Source organism: Salmo salar, chromosome ssa01 (genome assembly GCF_905237065.1).
Source record: "Salmo salar chromosome ssa01, Ssal_v3.1, whole genome shotgun sequence".
Classification (NCBI taxonomy): domain Eukaryota; kingdom Metazoa; phylum Chordata; class Actinopteri; order Salmoniformes; family Salmonidae; genus Salmo; species Salmo salar.
Genome location: NC_059442.1, coordinates 135,578,369 through 135,599,865, shown reverse-complemented (window position 1 = coordinate 135,599,865; position 21,497 = coordinate 135,578,369). Strand labels below are relative to the sequence as shown.

Sequence of the window (21,497 nt, the reverse complement as noted above, 5' to 3'; positions counted from 1 at the left end):
CGAGTCTAAATAGCCTACATTTATTCCTATTCGCTATTGTTATTGTTGGAAACGGCTTGAGTGGCAAGTCCTGCGCTGTGCGCATTGGATAGACACGTTGTGACGCAAATATACTGTATACCGCTGACCCGTCTGGCCTCTGTTTTCATCAGCACTAGAAGCGCGGCGCCCTGACTGTTGGAAACAAGGAACTGTCCTGCAACGGTTGGAACTATTAAACAATGTACAACAAAATTATCGATTGAAACCTTCAAACTACCTGCAACATCCACCGTATGTATATTTAATGTTGTTTATTTTACGTAATACATCACCATTCGAGGGGCGCATGTTTTATTAATCATTCAATTACATTATGTTGAAGAGTTTGAAGGAAACATATATCGTTATTCTTCTCAATTATATAATATGCATATGCATCCATTGTAACTTTAAGTTGGAAAATTGGGAGAAGATTACAGTGCAAGTTTTTACCTACATCTATTAGAATAAAATGTAGGTTAGGAGATGCCTATGCGTAGGCTTTTCCATGATGCTTTCCTGACAAATGTAAATGCATTTCTTTGTTTTTTATTGCTTTAGTGTGTGTTCATTTTGAATGTTATTTAATGTAAACGGATTTAGGACATTGTAGTGCGACTGGCAAACGTTGGTCATGTGTGTGTTGCGGTAGACTACAGGCATGATGCGGTGACACACACGTTCTGGGCTCCGCTGTCAGTTTCTCGCTTTCACACTCGCCCTATTTCACTCGCCTTCCCCATCTTTCATGCAGACCCTATGTCTGGAAAGCTGTGTGTGTTTTGGAGCGATTTCAGTGCGAACAGAAATTGTAGTTCAATTAGGCTACATCATTTGTCATTTATATTAGGATATAGAATTTGAATTTAATATTTTTAAATTTGTAATGCACAAATGTAATTATAGATTTCATCATTTGAACTTGTATTTCATCATTTGAAACTGAATTTAATCAATATTGCATTACATTTTAAAATTCAATTTCATTTAATATTCAAATTGAATGTTTATATATTCAGTTTCAATATGGTAGATATTGAATTCATTGTCTGTGTATCAAGTTTACAAACTATTATTGAATATGTTAATATATTTCATATATTCAACTTCTCAGATGCATTCAGATTCAGTTTTCTAATTCAGTAATCTAAATTCCTATTCAAAACCAGAGACAACATCATGGTACTTTGGCAGCCAGGAAAGGTAGAAGAGAACATATAGAATAAAACACTGTGGTAAACAGAAGCTTCTGGTGGTTTCTGAAGCCAATGTGGCATGTTGAATACATTTTCTTCCTATGAATTTGGCTCTACCGTTGGAACTGTTTTGTCTATAAACTATTATGACCCCTTTCCTGAAAGCTATACTCTCTGAAGCATGGACGTGCCTTCTGTTCCCCTCTATGATGATCACATGTCGCGTAAGACACGTTAGAAGGGAGTGTCACAAAAAACACAATTTGGCCCCCATAAGAATATAGTTGAATAGCCCTGTCATAACCCCTCAGGATAGTCTTTCCACTCCCTTTTCAATTTTGCTCTTGTGACTGACTGGGTTCGAAACAGGTCTCCTGCATGTCACAAGACTGTGTTAGCCCACTTAGCTAAAGCCTGTAAGTTCAGGAAGTTCATATAAAGCTACTGCTGCTACTCGCTGTTCATCAGATATGCATAGTCACTTTAACCATATCTACATGTACATACTACCTCAATCAGCCTGACTAACCGGTGTCTGTATGTAGCCTCGCTACTTTTATAGCCTCACTACTGTATATAGTCTGTCTTTTTACTGTTGTTTTATTTCTTTACCTACCTATTGTTCACCTAATACCTTTTTTGCACTATTGGTTAGAGCCTGTAAGTAAGCATTTCACTGTAAGGTCAACACCTGTTGTATTCGGCGCATGTGACAAATAAACTTACATTTACATTTAAGTCATTTAGCAGACGCTCTTATCCAGAGCGACTTACAAATTGGTGGATTCACCTTATGATATCCAGTGGAACAACCACTTTACAATAGTGCATCTAAATCTTTTAGGGGGGGGGTAGAAGGATTACTTTATCCTATCCTAGGTATTCCTTAAAGAGGTGGGGTTTCAGGTGTCTCCGGAAGGTGGTGATTGACTCCGCTGTCCTGGCGTCGTGAGGGAGCTTGTTCCACCATTGGGGTGCCAGAGCAGCGAACAGTTTTGACTGGGCTGAGCGGGAACTGTGCTTCCTCAGAGGTAGGGAGGCGAGCAGGCCAGAGGTGGATGAACGCAGTGCCCTTGTTTGGGTGTAGGGCCTGATCAGAGCCTGAAGGTACGGAGGTGCCGTTCCCCTCACAGCTCCGTAGGCAAGCACCATGGTCTTGTAGCGGATGCGAGCTTCAACAGGAGGCCAGTGGAGAGAGCGGAGGAGCGGGGTGACGTGAGAGAACTTGGGAAGGTTGAACACCAGATGGGCTGCGGCGTTCTGGATGAGTTGTAGGGGTTTAATGGCACAGGCAGGGAGCCCAGCCTACAGCGAGTTGCAGTAATCCAGACGGGAGATGACAAGTGCCTGGATTAGAACCTGCGCCGCTTCCTGTGTGAGGCAGGGTCGTACTCTGCGAATGTTGTAGAGCATGAACCTACAGGATCGGGTCACCGCCTTGATGTTAGTAGAGAACGACAGGGTGTTGTCCAGGGTCACGCCAAGGTTCTTTGATTTGATTTAACCTTCCTGGGCAAGGTGGGACGTTTGCGTCCCACCTAGTCAACAGCCAGTGGAATCGTGTGGCGCGAAATACAAATACCTCATAAATGCTATAACTTCAATTTCTCAAACATATGACTATTTTACACCATTTTATAGACAAGACTCTCGTTAAACTAACCACACTGTCCGATTTCAAAAAGGCTTTACAGCGAAAGCAAAACATTAGATTATGTCAGGAGAGTACCCTGCCAAAAATAATCACACAGCCATTTTCAAAGCATGCATATATGTCACAAAAACCAAAACCACAGCTAAATGCAGCACTAACCTTTGATGATCTTCATCAGATGACACTCCTAGGACATTATGTTATACAATACATGCATGTTTTGTTCAATCAAGTTCATATTTATATCATAAACCAGCTTTTTACATTAGCATGTGATGTTCAGAACTAGCATACCCACCGCAAACTTCCGGTGAATTTACTTATTTACTCATGATTAACGTTCACAAAATACATAACAATTATTTTAAGAATTATAGATACAGAACTCCTTTATGCAATCGCGGTGTCAGATTTTAAAATAGCTTTTCGGCGAAAGCACATTTTGCAATATTTTGAGTAGATAGCCCGGCCATCACGGCTAGCTTATTTGACACCCACCAAGTTTGGCCCTCACCAAACTCAGATTTACTATAAGAAAATTTGGATTACCTTTGCTGTTCTTCGTCAGAATGCACTCCCAGGACTTCTACTTCAACAACAAATGTTGTTTTGGTTCGAAATAATCCATAGTTATATTGAAATAGCTCCGTTTTGTTCGTGCGTTGAGGTCAGTATCCGAAGGGTGACGCGCGGGCGCATTTCGTGACAAAAAATGTAAAAATATTCCATTACCGTACGTCGAAGCATGTCAAACGCTGTTTAAAATACATTTTTATGCGATTTTTCTCGTAAAATAGCGATAATATTCCAACCGGGCGACGTTGTATTCGTTCAAAGAGAGAAAGAAAAACATGGAGTCCTCTCGTGCACGCACGCTCCAGTGTCAGTGTTCCCTGCCTGACCACTCACAAAATCTCCTGCTTTTTTTCGCCCAGAGACTGCAGAGCTCTCATTCCACTTTCTGGCGCCTTCTGAGAGCCAATGAAAGCCTTAGAAAATGTCACGTTACAGCAGAGATGCGATATTTTTGATAGAGATGCCCTAGAAGGACAACAAATTGTCAGACAGGGCACTTCCTGCATGGAATCTTCTCAGGTTTTGGCCTGCCATATGAGTTCTGTTATACTCACAGACACCATTCAAACAGTTTTAGAAACGTTAGAGTGTTTTCTATCCAAATCTATTAATTATATGCATATTCTCGTTTCTGGGTAAGAGTAGTAACCAGTTTAAATCGGGTATGTTTTTTATCCGGCCGTGAAAATACTGCCCCCTAGCCCCAACAGGTTAAAACCTCTTACATCTAGACGTTCCGCTAGCGGAACACCTGCTCCAATATCCAATGATGGGCGTGGCGCGAAATACAAATTCCTCTCAAATCCGAAAACTTCCATTTTTCAAACATATGACTATTTTACAGCATTTTAAAGACAAGACTCTTGTTAATCTAACCACACTGTCCGATTTCAAAAAGGCTTTATAGCGAAAGCAAAACATTAGATTATGTCAGCAGAGTTCCCAGCCAGAAATAATCAGACACCCATTTTTCAAGCTAGCATATAATGTCACAAAAAACAAAACCACAGCTAAATGCAGCACTAACCTTTGATGATCTTCATCAGATGACAACCCTAGGACATTATGTTATACAATGCATGCATGTTTTGTTCAATCAAGTTCATATTTATATCAAAAACCAGCTTTTTTACATTAGCATGTGACGTTCAGAACTAGCATACCCCCCGCAAACATCCGGTGAATTTACTAAATTACTCACGATAAACGTTCACAAAAAAACATAACAATTATTTTAAGAATTATAGATACAGAACTCCTCTATGCACTCGATATGTCCAATTTTAAAATAGCTTTTCGGTGAAAGCACATTTTGCAATATTCTCAGTAGATAGCCCAGCCATCACGGCTAGCCATTTAGACACCGACCAAGTTTAGCCCTGATCAAACTCCGATTTACTATTACAAAAGTTTGATTACCTTTGTTGTCTTCGTCAGAATGCACTCCCAGGACTGCTACTTCAATAACAAATGTTGGTTTGGTCCAAAATAATCCATCGTTATATCCAAATAGCGGGGTTTTGTTTGTGCGTTCCAGACACTATCCGAATGGTAAATCAGGGTCGCGAGCATGGCGCAATTCGTGACAAAAGATTTCTAAATATTCCATTACCGTACTTCGAAGCATGTCAACCGCTGTTTAAAATCCATTTTTATGCAATTTTTCTCGTAAAAAAACGATAATATTCCGACCGGGAATCTCCATTTAGCTAAACAGAGGAAAGAAAACAAAGCTTTCGGTCGACGCGGGCACGAGCCTGAGTCTCACAGTACTGTAACCAGCCACTACCCAAACGCGCTACTTTGTTTCAGCCAGAGCCTGCAAAGCCACGATTCAGCATTTTGCCGCCTTCTGAGAGTCCATGTGAGCCGTAGAAAGTGTCACGTAAGAGCAGAGATCCCCTGTAATTGATAGAGATAATCAACAAGGCCAAGAAATGGTCAGACAGGGTACTTCCTGTACAGAATCTTCTCAGGTTTTGGCCTGCCAAATGAGTTCTGTTATACTCACAGACACCATTCAAAAAGTTTTAGAAACTTTGGAGTGTTTTCTATCCAAAGCTAATAATTATATGTATATTCTAGTTTCTGGGCAGGAGTACTAATCAGATTAAATCGGGTACGTTTTTTTATCCGTCCGTGAAAATACTGCCCCCTAGCCATAACAGGTTAAAGGACGATACACTGCTCATACTGAGACTCAGGACCTCTGCGTCGCAAAAACACGTAACCCCCCCCCAACCCCCCGGAGCATTCCAACCCAACGCGCTATTGAAAAAGGCCTCCTTCAATGGCGCAAGGTGAAACACTTCAGGCTGAAGAGTGAGTTTATGAATCCCCATCTGTTACATTCACACCCCAAATTCACTCCACAGCGACCCCAGTGGTTAAACTGAGCGCAACTGTAGATCTGAGTCCAGTGGCACCATTGTAAAGGATGCCAGGCTGCCTGCGAGTACCGCTTCCCTATGATATAGGTCAGATGGAGACTCAAACTCAGGACTTCTGCCTCATAAACACACGTGACTGCCATCCTGAAGCATTCCAAACCATCACGCTATTGAAAAAGGCCTCCTTCAATGGCGCAAGGTGCACAAGGCCACTTCAGGCCGAGGGGTGAATTTCACAGATCCCCATCTGCTACACTAATACATGTTAGAGGTGTTCGTTTCAAGTCTCCGGCAAGGGTAGTCATAAGGGTAATGTGACTGACTAGGTTAAGAATGTGTTAGCCTGTTGAGCTAAAGCCTAGACATTGGTCCTGTGACTTGGATGGGCCTCTTCAAGGAGGAGGTCAAAGGGGGGTGAAGTGTAAGACAGGTGGTTTGGTGACCACACTCGCATAATGAGTAACTTGTCTGAGACCTGAAAAGTTGCATTGCCTGGCACACAGGAGCCCTGGGTTAGAACCCCATCAAACAAACAAACACGTCATTAGGTCTCAGGCAAGGTTGCTCATCACACGCATGGATCACCAAACCATTAAATGGGGTGGACAGATCCTTCTGCTTCTGTTTGCCACAGGAAGGGTTGTTGTTGTGCAACAGGCCTGATTTCGAACCCAGTCAGTTATATTGGTGCCATGATCTCTGAGTTGGAGGTCAAAGGGGGGTGAAATGTAACGGAGGTGGTTCGATAAACCACGCTCTTTTGATGAGTAACCTTGCTGGAGACTTTAAGACTTGTGTTAGCTTACTGAACTCATCCCGTTGAGCTTTAGCTAAGTGGGCTAACACAGTCTTGTGACATGCAGGAGGCCTGGTTCGACCCCAGACAGTCACAAGAGCAAGATTAATAGGGAGTGGAAACTGGAATGACTATCCCTAGAAGGGCTATGACAGGGCTAATGAACTATTCAGCCAAATTGCGGTTTTTGGGACACTCCCCTTCTGATGTGTCCTGCGCGGCATGTGATCATCATCGAGGGGAACAAAAGGCACGTCCATGCTTCAGAGAGTCTAAGCTTTCAGGAAAGGGGTCATAATAGTTTATAGCCAAAACGGTTCAAACGGTGGAGTCAAAAAGATAATTATTTCAACATGCCACATTGGCTTCAGAAACCACCAGAAGCTTCTGTTTACCACAGTGTTTTATTCTATATGTTCTCTTCTACCTTTCCTGGCTGGCAAAGTACCATGATGTTGTCTCTGGTTTTGAATCGGAATTTAGATTACTGAATTAGAAAACTGAATCTGAATGTATCCGATAAATTGAATATATGAAACTTTGATAAACTTGACATAATAGTTTGTAAACTTGATACACGGACAGTGAATGCAATATCTATCAATATATAAATATTGAATTTGAATTTTCAATTATATTGAAATTGAATTTTAAAACTGATAGCAAAAAGTTCAAATTATGAATTCTATTATTCAATTTCTGCATTACAAATGAAAAAATATTAAATGAAAATTCAATATCCTAATACAAATTCAAAATGATCTAATTCAAATAAAATGTCTGTTCGCACTGAAATTGCTCCATAATACATACACACACACACTTACCCTAACCTTAACTCCAAAACCTAACCTTAACCCTAAACCTAACCATAGCTTCTAACCCTAAAACGAGCCCTAGCTCCTAACCCTAAACCTAATTCTAACACTAATTCTAACCTTAACCCTAAACACCCTAGAGATAGCATTTGACCTTGTGGGGACCAACAAAATGTCCCCAGTTGGTCAAATGTTTTGTTCGTTTACTACTCTTGTTGGGACTTCTGGTCCCAGTGAGGGAAAAAACTCACTATACAGTGAGGGAAAAATGTATTTGATCCCCTGCTGATTTTGTACGTTTGCCCACTGACAAAGAAATGATCAGGCTATAATTTTAATGGTAGGTTTATTTGAACAGTGAAAGACAGAATAACAACAACAAAAAATCCAGAAAAACGCATGTCAGAAATGTTATAAATTCATCTGCATTTTAATGAGGGAAATAAGTATTTGACCCCCTCTCAATCAGAAAGATGTATGGCTCCCAGGTGTCTTTTATACAGGTAACGAGCTGAGATTAGGAGCACACTCTTAAAGGGAGTGCTCCTAATCTCAGCTTGTTACCTGTATAAAAGACACCTGTCCACAGAAGCAATCAATCAATCAGATTCCAAACTCTCCACCATGGCCAAGACCAAAGAGCTCTCCAAGGATGTCAGGGACAGGATTGTAGACCTACACAAGGCTGGAATGGGCTACAAGACCATCGCCAAGCAGCTTGGTGAGAAGGTGACAAATGGAAGAAACATAAAAGAACTGCCAATCTCGCTTGGCCTGGGGCTCCATGCTAGATCTCATCTCGTGGAGTTGCAATGATCATGAGAACAGTGAGGAATCAGCCCAGAACTACACGGGAGGATCATGTGAATGATCTCAAGGCAGCTGGGACCATAGTCACCAAGAAAACAATTGGTAACACACTACGCCGTGAAGGACTGAAATCCTGCAGTGCCCGCAAGGTCCCCCTGCTCAAGAAAGCACATATACATGCCCGTCTGAAGTTTGCCAATGAACATCTGAATGATTCAGAGGACAACTGAGTGAAAGTGTTGTGGTCAGATGAGACCAAAATGGAGCTCTTTGGCCTCAACTCAACTCGCCGTGTTTGGAGGAGGAATGCTGCCTATGACCCCAAGAACACCATCTCCACCGTCAAACATGGAGGTGGAAACATTATGCTTTGGGGGTGTTTTTCTGCTAAGGGGACAGGACAACTTCACCGCATCAAAGGGATGATGGATGGGGCCATGTACCGTGAGAACCTGGAACCTCCTTCCCTCAGCCAGGGCATTGAAAATGGGTCATGGATGGGTATTCCAGCATGAAAATGACACAAAACACATGGCCAAGGCAACAAAGGAGTGGCTCAAGAAGAAACATTAAGGTCCTGGAGTAGCCTAGCCAGTCTCCAGACCTTAATCCCATAGAAAATCTGTGGAGGGAGCTGAAGGTTCGAGTTGCCAAACGTCAGCCTCGAAACCTTAATGACTTGGAGAAGATCTGCAAAGAGGAGTGGGACAAAATCCCTCCTGAGATGTGTGCAAACCTGGTGACCAACTACAAGAAACGTCTGACCTCTGTGATTGCCAACGAGGGTTTTACCACCAAGTACTAAGTCATGTTTTGCAGGGGGGTCAAATACATATTTCCCTCATTAAAACGCAAATCAATTTACAACATTTTTCACATGCATTTTTTAAATTTGTTTTATTCTGTCTCTCACTGTTCAAATAAACCTACCATTAGAATGATAGACTGATCATTTCTTTCAGTGGGCAAACGTACAAAATCAGCAGGGGATCAAATACTTTTTTCCCTCACTGTAGTTAAACACGTACACACACGCACAGTTTTCCTTCCACTCTGTTTGATAAATATTCTGTTGAAATGACTGAACATCGTCTTTTTTTACCTTGTCAATCACCTTGCCCATTCCGTATTACCCCTACCTTACAACAATTATTTTCACAGAATATAGGCCAAGCTGTTCTAATCTGAGCATCATAATGTCTTCTGTACTGCCCTCCAACTGCTCGTTACAGAGAAACAAACTTGATAGAAACAGACAACAACAACTGAAGTTTGTCATCTTGATCTGTCTTCCACTAGACCACAGCCTCTGATTCCATGGCTAAGAACAGAATAGTGAGTTGTCTGTGTATCTCATGTTACGACAATTTCTTCTCTCATATGAATGGATTAGTAGATCTGACAGAAATGTTGCTACCGCAATAGTTGGGGTTAATCACATCAGGTTGATCTGGTTTCCTCTAATATTCCTGTATCCAGGCCACAATGAGTCTTTGCTCCACTAGTTTGTGTCTATTAGTAGCCAGGCAGGCATGGGTGCTGACTGGGACACAGGGGGCATATCAAATATGCAGTGCAGTGGTTAGTCATCTGCAACAACATCCTGTCAGCCTGCATGGCCCACTTTCCACAGGAAGTTCTCTCCTGGTATTTAATTCAATTATCTTATTTAAAGGTGAGAGGCTCCAAGGTACTGTCAGTGCACAAATCCCAGTTCTCACTGATATGACATCTATGTGATCAGAGATCATCTTCAACTGGGTAGTTCCACGAAAGGAGTACCTTTTGTGTCCCTTTTATATTTTAAGTAGAAATTGTGCAACAATATAGAATTTTAAATGAAGTGCCCTTTAACAGGCACTTACTATAGTAATTTTTTTAAATGTAACTTCTTGAGATGGGAAAACTCATTTTTTATTAAGTTGAACATGTGCTCTTTATGACAGAATGTTACAATTAGGTGAAATCAAACTTAAATTTTTTTTTTTACCAAGTTGCACTTCTCAAAAGGCACTGAATTGGTGGAACGACCCAACTGTTGTGCCAAATCAGGAACAGTAATCTTGTTGATGACAAGTGATGCTGTTATGTATTTCTCCAGTAAACCGATTGATTGAGACACAGAGACACATAGGCCTATATCCTGTGATTAAAATATGAGGGTATTTATGAAAGTGTCTGCAATGGATATTACTACAGGTATTGTTATGTTATGGCAGTGATGGATAGGTTGGAGATATTTGTTGACGTGTTATTTATTAGAAACCTTTGAGCATAAAGAGGATTTTTCCAGTCTTTCCCTGGTCCCTGGCGCCAGATGTTGCTGAGATTATTTACAGATTACACCCAGATGAGGCACTGTGAGGGGTGTGAAGGATGCAACACCTCTCACCAGCAACACCCTGTACCCCAGAAAATGCAGCAAACAGACATTTTGAATTTAGAATCTCTTCAGGGTTATTTATAGTGACTTGACTGCAATGTGAAAATAAGCTTCAAAATTCAAGATGATAGACTATTTGGATGATTTAACAGAATTCAGAAAATGACAGGGGTTTCATATTATAAAACAGAGGCATGACATACAATCATACACACTCACATCAAGCTCCCTTCATGCCAGGAGGAGAGTACAGCCCACCCTCGCCCCCCAAAAATACAAAATATATACTCTGTCATTGAATTAGAAATTCAGTTTAGTTTCATTCAGTTCTTCGAACCTGATTTGCTAGTTTCAGTTGTATAAAAATATTTATATTTCGTTTTTATATTATTTAGATTTAGTGGGACAGAAAGCATGCATGTGAGTCTCAGAGGCATTTGTGTTTATTTTATTTATGTATTTTTTTATTTTTTGGGTGGGGGGGTCACTTGCAACTGGAGGGCAGAGGGCAGAATGGCAGGTAGGCTCGGGGTCAAGGCAGGCAGAATGGTCAAAACCGGAAGAACTAGAAAACAGGGACTAAAGAGAACAGGAGTACGAAAAAACACGCTGGTAGGCTTGACGAGACAAGATAACCTGGCAACAGAAAACACAGGTATAAATGCACAGGGGATAATGGCGAAAATGGGCAAGCACAAGACAGCACAAGACAGATCAGTGTGTGACACCAGCCAGATTCCGTAGCTTGAAAACTCCCAAAAAGCTTAAAAACACCTTTGAAAACCCCATTAGATTTTTTCCCAAAGTCTAGAAAAAAATACTACAACTGAAAATAATTCATGATGGTTTTTATTTTAGTTATTTTTGGAGTAAGCAATATTAGTTTCAGTATGGTTTTAGTTTTTCAAACGGGTTTGTTAATTATTTTATTTCAGTTTACTAAATAGTTTTTTCAGGATTCGTTTTCATTTCAGTTTTCATTTACTATAATAACCTTGATATATATAAACAGTATGTGATAGTCTGCTGTGTGCATAGGTCTAAATGTTAAAGGTCCAATGCAGCTGTTTTTATCTCAATTTCAAATAAGTACCTTACTGTGATTGTTTTCATTGAAAATTGTCAAAAAGATACAAAAATAGCTTCTTAGCAAAGAGCAATTTCTCAAGCAATAATTTTTCAAGGACTGTCTGGGAGTGGTCTGAGTTTGGAAGGGGAAACTGAAATCTAGCTGTTATTGGCAGAGATTTAGAACTCTCTTTATTACTGGTCTATTAACACTATAACTGCGAAAGCAGTCATTTGGACTGCTCATGAATGTATTATTTACTGTAAAAAAAAGTAAAGTCATGCCCCTCCTTCATTCTTGACTTTTCCTAAATAAGTCTATATAACACACTGTTGTTGTTAGAATCTTAATATCACACACAGAACTGGAGTTATAACCACTTTTAGGAGGGCATGTCATTTTTTGAATGGTTTTCCCCATTGCCCCTCCTTCGCCTGGCAGTAGGGCCTGTTCCCCTCTTTTTTCTAACAGTTGAAGGTGCCGTGCCCAGTTGATAATCACCCCGATAATTGCTTGGAAACTGAACCTAAACTATACTGAAATTAGTTTCACATATATAACAACAGATGAAATAAATGAAGTAAAGTATGATGGGGAAGTAAAAGTATTATGGGGAAGAAAAGGGACAAATGGGTGAGTTGAAAAATCTGAAAAAGGTGGGTAGGCGTTTACTTGCGTTTACCCTTCACTAGGCTTACACCACTGTTGGTAGCCTACCCTCTCAGGCAAGGCAATTTTTAACAAATGAACACATGCAGAATAGCATACATTCAGTATAAAACATGAGTTGAATCAAAACATATTTTACACCGAAGTTCAAGAGTTGTCCATAATTCATGATTTAAAGTTGAGCTGACAGACGTTTTGCACTGTTTCGCTATGGCTTTAGTCATCAATCTAACAAGAGGGTAATATTTCGTTAATCTAGTAGTGTCCCCTCCCTAGAAAGCTATGACCTTTGGCTTTCACCAGGAATTGTTCATTTATGTCTGAGAAAGAAAAAAAACTTTTCAACCAATATGATCCAGTACACAATAAAAGTACTATAAAATCTATACCAAGATGATAATATGATAAAATACAATTGTGAATGAATAAGCCTTTTCATACTTTATAATATGTCCATATATTGCTATAATCTGTTTTAGGAATATCTACCAAAATATTTCACCTTCTTTAATACTTTACCAAACATATTATGACATTAGTGAGAGTCAAAATCTGTTAAATTTGTGAACGTCTAAATCAACATTTTGTCCATTTAAACAGAGTGCGTCCCTCTTATAGACGAGGGGGAATCCTTAGCATATACAATGTGTCTGTCTCCGACGTAAAACAAATTTTGACTTCCACACAAAATTACTTCTTTACTTATTTTAGGTTTAAGGAAATGTGTAGGTTGGATTCTTTGTCGTAGAGCTATGAAAGTGATGTATTTAGATCCGCCTTCTCAGGACAAATTCAAAGATTGCTTTGACATAACATTACGGTGAAGTGATATAAATGGATGTAATGATGCAGCCGACCACCAGAGGGAGGCAAATACAAGTTTAATCGACAGAGGACATTTACATGGTCCTAGGAAGGTCTGGATGGCTGTCTTCTGACTTATAAAACGGTGGGAAATAAATAAAATAAGTAATGTAAACATATACATATTTTTTTCAGCAATTCTAGTGTACGATTTTGGGAACTGTCAGTTTTAATGCATGGAGTATTCACAGATCGTGTGACATAAAACACTACCTTTCTTTCTTTACATTAATGACATTTATGGCAGTGTTATTTGTCATTATTAAGCGTTTAACAATAGCGTTAGCCTTGATGCTAATTGTTGCATTCCTCCAATAGAGTTCCAGACACTTGTAGAATCTATGCCAAGGCACATTGAAGCTGTTTTGGCAGCTCGTGGTGGCCCAAAGCCTTATTAAGACACTTTGTTGGTGTTTCCTTTATTTTGGCAGTTACTTGTATATAAAACACAGGAAAATCACATTTCTGACTGCACTGGGCCTTTAAGAGGTGTACATGAATAGCTGTGTTGTGTAACACGGTCTTTCTATCAGACTATCAAGTTTCAAGTTTTATACAGTATGTTTGTCCATGTAACGTCCTCTGTCATGTGTATGCTGACAAACTTAAAACTCCTGATTCTCTCTACTGCAGTCCCGTTGATGTGGATCGGGGCGTGTTCCATCCTCTAATTCCTTAAGTCAACAATCAACTCCTTTGTTTTGCTGAGGTTGAGGGATAGGTTGTTGTCCTGGCACCAGAATGCCAGTTAACTTACCTCCTCTCTATAGGCTGTCTCGACGTTGTTGGTTATCAGGCAGTATTGTTGGTTATCTCGTCTTTGTTGGTTATCTGCAGTATTGCTGCCCCAGTTGCAGTGCAGAGTCAGACAGACTATGAGTAGCCAGTGGCGATTTTAGAATGTAAATCTTGGTTGGGCAAACTAACAAAAAAAATTGGGGGATGCATGCCAGCAAAGCCACTACACAACACAACACTAAACAATACATGAATTGCAATATAACGGTGACAAACAGTGCCCACAAACTGTTAGGGCCAACAGCAGTCCAAACACCTTGCCACTACTACACCTGGCTATCAGCAGAGCCTTGTCTGACAGCGAAACAGTTCATTCAGCCTCATTTACTGCCTTTAACACACACTGATATGGCTGACTTGCTTAAACAAATGTGGTTTCTACTGACAATTGAGATGTACAAACTATGGCATAAGGGGACGATAAGCAGACGAGGCAATCCGTAATTTTGATTAAGACATTAATGAACATAGTTAATATAAATATTTGTTCAGCACTTTTGAAATGTACAGCGACAGAATTCAGAACATGGGCCGTTCTTACAGTATTCTCCCTGTACACCAAGTCAGAACCGTAGTATAAATAATGGGGGCATATAAGCAGACAATGAAAGCTCTTACAATATTCAATGATTACATTTCTCTAAACCGGTTATAGGCTACATGTGCACCACCAAGTCAGAACAGTAGGCTAAATTAAGAGGGGAAAATAGACCAAATTATTAGGGTGAGGCACATGGGCAACTAACAGCTTACTACACAACATACACTTAGTATTACTTTCTAAGCTACAGTATACATATCTCCCTGGCATTTTACATCATTTATGCAGCAGCTTTACAATACAATTTTGGACTCACCTTGTTGTGCTCACTTGAACTGGAAGGTGGTGTGGCGGTCTTTCGCAGGCAAATTTTGTCATCAAAGTCTGGCATTCTCTGGATTTATGGTGTTTTCAAGACAACAGGGAACTCAGAAAAAACAAGGTATAATCATGATGACGTCAATGATCTTCAGGTTGTAGCTCTAGAAAGAGGCCAGAGATCCCGATTTGGATGACCATTCAAAATGTATTTTCCCAGTCGGAGCTCGTTTTTTCCTGAGTTCCCAGTTGTCTTGAACTCACTGAAGTCAGATTTCCCAGTTCTGAGTTAACTGTTGTTTTGAGCGCGGCAGAAATCATGCTGGATTGACAGCATGGCTTATGCTAGCGTCCCACCTGCGGGACACAGCCAGTGAAATATCAGGGCGGCAAATTCAAAAACAACAAAATGTCATAATTCAACTTTCTCAAACATACAACTATTTTACACCATTTTAAAGATAAACTTTTCGTTAATCTAACCACATTGTCTGATTTCAAAAAGGCTTTACAGCGAAAGCAAAACATTAGATTATGTTAGGAGAGTACATAGACAAAAATAATCACACAGCCATTTTCCAAGCAAGGACATGTGTCAATAAAACCCAAAACACAGCTAAATGAAGCACTAACCTTTGACGATCTTCATCAGATGACACTCCTAGGACATTATGTTACACAATACATGTATGTTTTGTTCGATAAAGTTCATATTTATATCCAAAAACAGCATTTTACATTGGCGCGTGATGTTCAGAAAATGTATTCCCACCAAAACGTCCAGTGAATGTGCACATCAATTTACAGAAATACTCATCATAAACGTTGACAAAATATATAACAATTATTTTAAGAATTATAGATAGACTACCCCTGGATGCAACCGCTGTGTCAGATTTTAAAATAGCTTTACGGAGAAAGCACATTTTTCAATATTCTGAGTACATAGCTCAGCCATCACGGTGAGCTATTCAGACACCCGCCAAGTTCGGCGCAACCTAAACTCAGAATTAGTATTAGAAATATTCTCTTACCTTTGCTGATCTTCATCAGAATGCACTCCCAGGACTGCTACTTCCACAATAAATATTGTTTTTGTTCGAAATAATCCATATTTATGTACAAATACCTCCGTTTTGTTCGTGCGTACAGATCACTTATCCAAAGGCATAACGCGCGAACGCGGAACGAGAGACGAAAAGTCAAAATGTTCCATTACCGTACTTAGAAGCATGTCTTTATGGTATTTTTTATCTCAATCTTTATGGTATTTTTAACGGAAAATTGCGATAATATTCCTACCGGACTATAGCATATTCATTCAAGAAGAAAAAGAAGGAGGGGCGCGCTCGCGGGACCGAGCATATCCAATCTCTTTGTTGCCAGGCAGACCACTCATTAACTGAGCTCCTATTATCTGCCCAGTGACAGGAAAATGCTCAAACCACTTTCTGAAGGCTTTAGACAGCCAATGGAAGCCTTAGGAAGTGCAACGTCCCCCACAGACACTGTAGCTTCGATAGAGAATCAAAAGAAGAACTACAATTCTCAGACTTTTCACTTCCTGCTTGGATTTTTCTCAGGTTTTTGCCTGCCATATGAGTTCTGTTATACTCACAGACACCATTCAAACAGTTTTAGAAACTTCAGAGTGTTTTCTATCCAAATCTACTAATAATATGCATATTCTAGTTTCTGGGCCAGAGTAGTAACCTGTTTAATTGGGTATGTTTTTCATCCGGCCATGAAAATACTGCCCCCTAGCCCAGACAGGTTAACAAATACGCGGCCATAAAGAAAATGAGAATTAAAAACAGGTTCAGCCCCTGGTTCGACCATGATCTGTCAGAGTTACTCCACCTCAAGAATTCAATTTGGCAAATTGCTCAGCACATGCATACTCATGCTGATTGGCTCTCGTTAAGGCAAATTAGAAAAAGTGCACTCAGGCTATCCGGAAGGCCAAAGTTAGTTACTTTAAGGAGCAGTTCTCTCTCTGTGGGTCTAACCCCAAGAAGTTCTGGAAAATGGTTAAAGACCTGGAGAATAAACCCTCCTCATCACAGCTGCCCATGTCCCTTAATGTTGATGATGTGGTTGTTACTGACAAGGAGCACATGGCTGAGCTCTTTAATCACCACTTCATTAAGTCAGGATTCCTATTTGACTCTGCCATGCCTCCTTGCCTGTCCAACATTTCCTCATCTCCCACCCCTTCTAATGTGACGATCCCCGATGCTCCTCCCTCTTTTTCCCCTGCCCCACTACAGAGTTTCTCACTGATTCCGAAGTGCTAAAGCAGCTCCTTAAACTTGACCCTTTCTTCTTTAAGGTTGCTGCCCCTATCATCGCCAAGCCTCTCTCTGACCTTTTTAACCTGTCTCTCCTCTCTGGGGAGGTTCCCATTGTTTGGAAGGCAGCCACGGTGCTTCCTTTATTTAAAGGGGAGATAAAGTTGATCCTAACTGTTATATACTGTAATTTCTATTTTGTCCTGTTTACCCAAAAGTGTTGGAAAAACTTGTCAATAATCAACTGACTGGCTTTCTTGATGTCTATAGTATTCTCTCGGGTATTCAATCTGGTTTCCGCTCAGGTTATGGATGTGTCACTGCAACGTTAAGGGTTCTAAATTATGTCACCATTGCCCTTGATTCTAAGCAATGTTGTGCTTCTATTTTTATTGACTTGGCCAAAGCTTTTGATATGGTAGACCATTCCATTCTTGTGGGCCGGCTAAGGAGTTGTCACGACTTCTACCGAAGTCGGCTCCCCTCGGGCGGCGTTCGGCGGTCGACGTCACCGGTCTTCTAGCCATCGCCGCTCCACTGTTCATTGTTCCATTTGTTTTGTCTTGTTTCCCCGCACACCTGGTTTACATTCCCTAATCACACTACATATATATTCCCTCTGTTCCTCCCATGTCTTTGTGTGGAATTGTTTTTGTTACATGTTTCGTGTTACGCGCCAGGCTGGTTTTCCCTGGGTACCGTGTTGTACCCGAGTGTGTTTAATTGTTTAACTTATGCATTATTGTGACTGTTGTCGCGCTTTGCACTTTTGCCATTTGGCTGGAGGTTTTTGACGCAGTTGCGTCCGTCTGTTGTTACTTCTGCCAATTAAAGTGTGCGCCTGATCACAACTCTCCGCTCTCCTGCACCTGACTTCTTACCAGTAGCGCACAACCTGACAGGAGTATTGGTGTCTCTGAGGGGTCTTTGGCCTGGTTTGCTAACTACCTCGCTCAAAGAGTGCAGTGTATAAAGTCAGAACATCTGCTGTCTCAGCCACTGCCTGTCACCAAGGGAGTACCCCAAGGCTCGATCCTAGGCCCCACGCTCTTCTCAATTTACATCAACAACATAGCTCAAGCAGTAGGAAGCTCTCTCATCCATTTAAATACTTATACTCAGCTGGCCCCTCCCTGTATTTTGTGTTGAACGTTCTACAAAAAAGCTTTCTTAGTTTCCAATGATCTTTCTCTGCCCTTAACCTTGTTCTGAACACCTCCAAAACAAAGGTCATGTGGTTTGGTAAGAAGAATGCCACTCTCCCCAAAGGTGTGATTACTACCTCTGAGGGTTTAGAGCTTGAGGTAGTCACCTCATACACCTCACACATCCCTGGGTTGCTCCTCTTTTCAGTTTGCTGCAGCTAGTGACTGGAACGAGCTGTGAAAAAACACTCATACTGGACCGTTTTACATCTTCATTCAAAGACTCAATCACGGCTGCTTCGCGTGATGTATTGTTGTCTCTACCTTCTTGCCCTTTGTGCTGTTGTCTGTGCCCAATAATGTTTGTACCATGTTTTGTGCTGCTACCAAGTTGTGGTCATGTTGTGTTGCTACCATGCTGTGTTTTCATGTGTTGCTGCCATGCTATTTTGTTGTATTAGGGTTCTCTTTATGTAGTGTTATGGTGTCTCTCTTGTCGTGATGTGTTTTGTCCTATATTTTATTTTTATTTTTAATCCCAGCCCCCGTCCCCACAGGAGGCCTTTTGCCTTCTGGTAGGCCGTCATTGTAAATAATAATTTGTTCTTAACTGATTTGTCTAGTTAAATAAAAGTTACATAAATACAATTCTAATGTACCTCTATGGCAGCACCTAAGGGGCTAGAATTTTCGAGCTCTACCCTTAGATTTGGCAGTGACATAGTGTCCCCATGAGTGACAGAACACTGAGCCACTCACGGCGTAACTAGAGAACATTACCAACCCCTACGCTCCGTATTTTCCGCTGGCTGCCCCACCACCACAGAAAGCACGGATCTAGGCTGAAACACCTGTATTTTGGACCTGCTTTACTCAAGAAAGCAAAAAAAGAGACCATGTTTGTATGGAGGCTTTATTAACTCAATATAACTTTTTTTTTTACATCGTTTGCAAACTGATGTGTGACACATATTAATGGCAAAATAACATGAAAAACAGGCAACCTCCCCCAAAAAATTGGTCTAAAAATGTGGGGCCCCGCCCAGCCTGCCCTGAATGACGGGTCGCCACTATGAGTAGCTATGGGTGACTTTTGCTATGTGAGGAGGAAGGGAGCACGCCATGGCTGACTGAGTGAATCATGCAGCGCTGGTCATGCTGATGGCTTGGGGCAGAGGAGGCATTAGTAGTCCGAGTCTGACTATAGACTCCAGAATTAGCATGAGGCTTCATAGTAGCATTGGGCTGCTTATCTGATCTAGTATCATCATAACCCATTTAATGCTCTCCTTTCCTCCTGTTTCAGATGTTTCCTTCAGAGCATGGAGACTCTTTCAGTAATAACATCAACTGCTGAGCTGAGAGAATGAACAGGACAGCCAGCCTATCAGGGGACACCCTGATCGCGTGTCACTTTCCCCTGGTGCAGCTCCCCCCCTGGCAGCTTCCTGTGCAGGCGGCTCTGTGCAGCAGCTCTTCCAAGCGGCCAGGTCGACTGTGTTCCAGCTCCGTGGGTCTGACCCGCGCTGCCTCCCTCCCCGAGCAAGGCAACCTCCACAGAGAGCCCTTCCACAACCGCCTCAGACATATCTCCTCCAGCTACTGGAGCCTCAACGAGGACTGGGGCGAGGGGGACGGGGAGGGGGGCAGTGACAGCAGTGGGAAGTGTGACTCTGGATCATCATCAGAGGAGGCGTCACAGATGACAATCTCTCAAAGACATAAACAACACCCTGTAGTTAGAGGTACTTTACGGCTACACAACTCCTTTCTCCCTAATGAAGGGGTGGATGAAGATGAGGAGGATGAAGATAGTGATGGAGATAACCTGCACAGATACCATGAGGACTCCTCTTTTGTGCTGCAGCTACATGGAAACTCTAACTGGGCCCTGAGTAATGCTGGGAGGCGGACCTCCAAACCTTCTAGCCAATCAGCCAGTCAGAACCATGACAACAGGGGTAAAACTGTGTTGAAGGACTGTGGGGAGCAGGAGAGACTGGAGGAAGTTGAAGATAATATGCTAAAATGTGGTGATGAGAGCTACTGCTTCAGCTATGGCCAAACAAAATGTTTCCCTGAGTCTTTCTCTGATGGGCTTCTAGAGTACGTCACAGACTCCTCCTGCAACAGCTCAGATGGGGTTCTCGTCAACTTTAGCGCGATCTACAACAAGAGTAACAACCCTGCCACCCCAAACGACCTCAGCAGCCCTGCAATGCAGTCATCCCAGCCAGCAGAAGGCACTGTCGTCCTAAACCTGCAACCTTTCCCCCAGGAGCCCCAGGGTCCTCAAGCTGCTGGCCCCAGTCAGGGGGGCAGAACAACCTCCTCTTCTCTTGACGGGGAGCCTTCTGTCCCCTGCTGGTCACCACAGGCGCTGGACTCCAACTGTAATGTCTACCTTCCCCACGCCCAGGGCCTCCTGTCCTCTCTGGAGGTCTCTGACCTCACTTCCTGTCTCCAGAGCCAGGCCAGGCTGCTGCCCACAGGGACCACCCAGAAGTACTACAAGCTGGTGACCTGTGACCTGTCATCCCAGTCAGCCTCGCCCAGCCCAGCCTGGTCCAGCACCACCAGCGTCACCTCAGAGGGCCACTACTTCCTCTTCAGTAAGGCCCGGGGAGAGCAGAACCAGGGGGAGAAACAGGTTGGCATACCACAATGACTTACAGTATGTTTAAAAAGATGCACAACTTTTGAATTTCTTCTTCAGGTTTTGACTAATTTGTAAGATGTATGATGAGCAGAATGACTTTCATAGCAGTTGACATTCCTGTCAACTAATCAAAGTTGTATCTCTTTCTCCATGGCCAGCAGGAAGAAGGCTTAGACAAAGAAGGGAGGAGAGCTACCCCATTGCACCGTTCTCGCTGTATGAGCTGGGACTCCCAGCATGTCACCTCCTTTGCTGAGATTGCCTACTGTAAGAGACATACAGACAGCTGCCAGAGCTCCAGCCACTCCCACACCTCCCAGGATCTGTGTCCCATTCAAGAGGCAGATTCCCTGGGCCAGAGTAGCAGCCACTCCCCCCTACTCCTGAGTTCCAACCAAGGCAGTATCACTGTGTCCAACCAGCCTTCTGTGTCACCGAACCATGAGACGGAGGAGGAGGGTAAGAAAACAAGCCAGTTGGTATTTTTACATGAGTAATT

At 42.0% G+C, this 21,497-nt stretch overlaps 1 protein-coding gene across 1 annotated transcript in view; it reads left to right on the top strand.

Annotated features, from left to right (window-relative positions):
- Positions 1 to 161: 161 nt before the first annotated feature.
- LOC106565078 (AP-4 complex accessory subunit RUSC2) overlaps positions 162 to 21,497 on the top strand; it is a 33,743-nt gene continuing 12,407 nt past the window's right edge. The window contains exons 1-3 of the mRNA XM_014131717.2: positions 162 to 273; positions 19,646 to 20,989; positions 21,157 to 21,457. Of these exons, the coding sequence (XP_013987192.2) occupies positions 19,706 to 20,989; positions 21,157 to 21,457 (1,585 nt within the window). The 5' untranslated portion in view covers positions 162 to 273; positions 19,646 to 19,705. The remainder of the gene's footprint in view (positions 274 to 19,645; positions 20,990 to 21,156; positions 21,458 to 21,497) is intronic.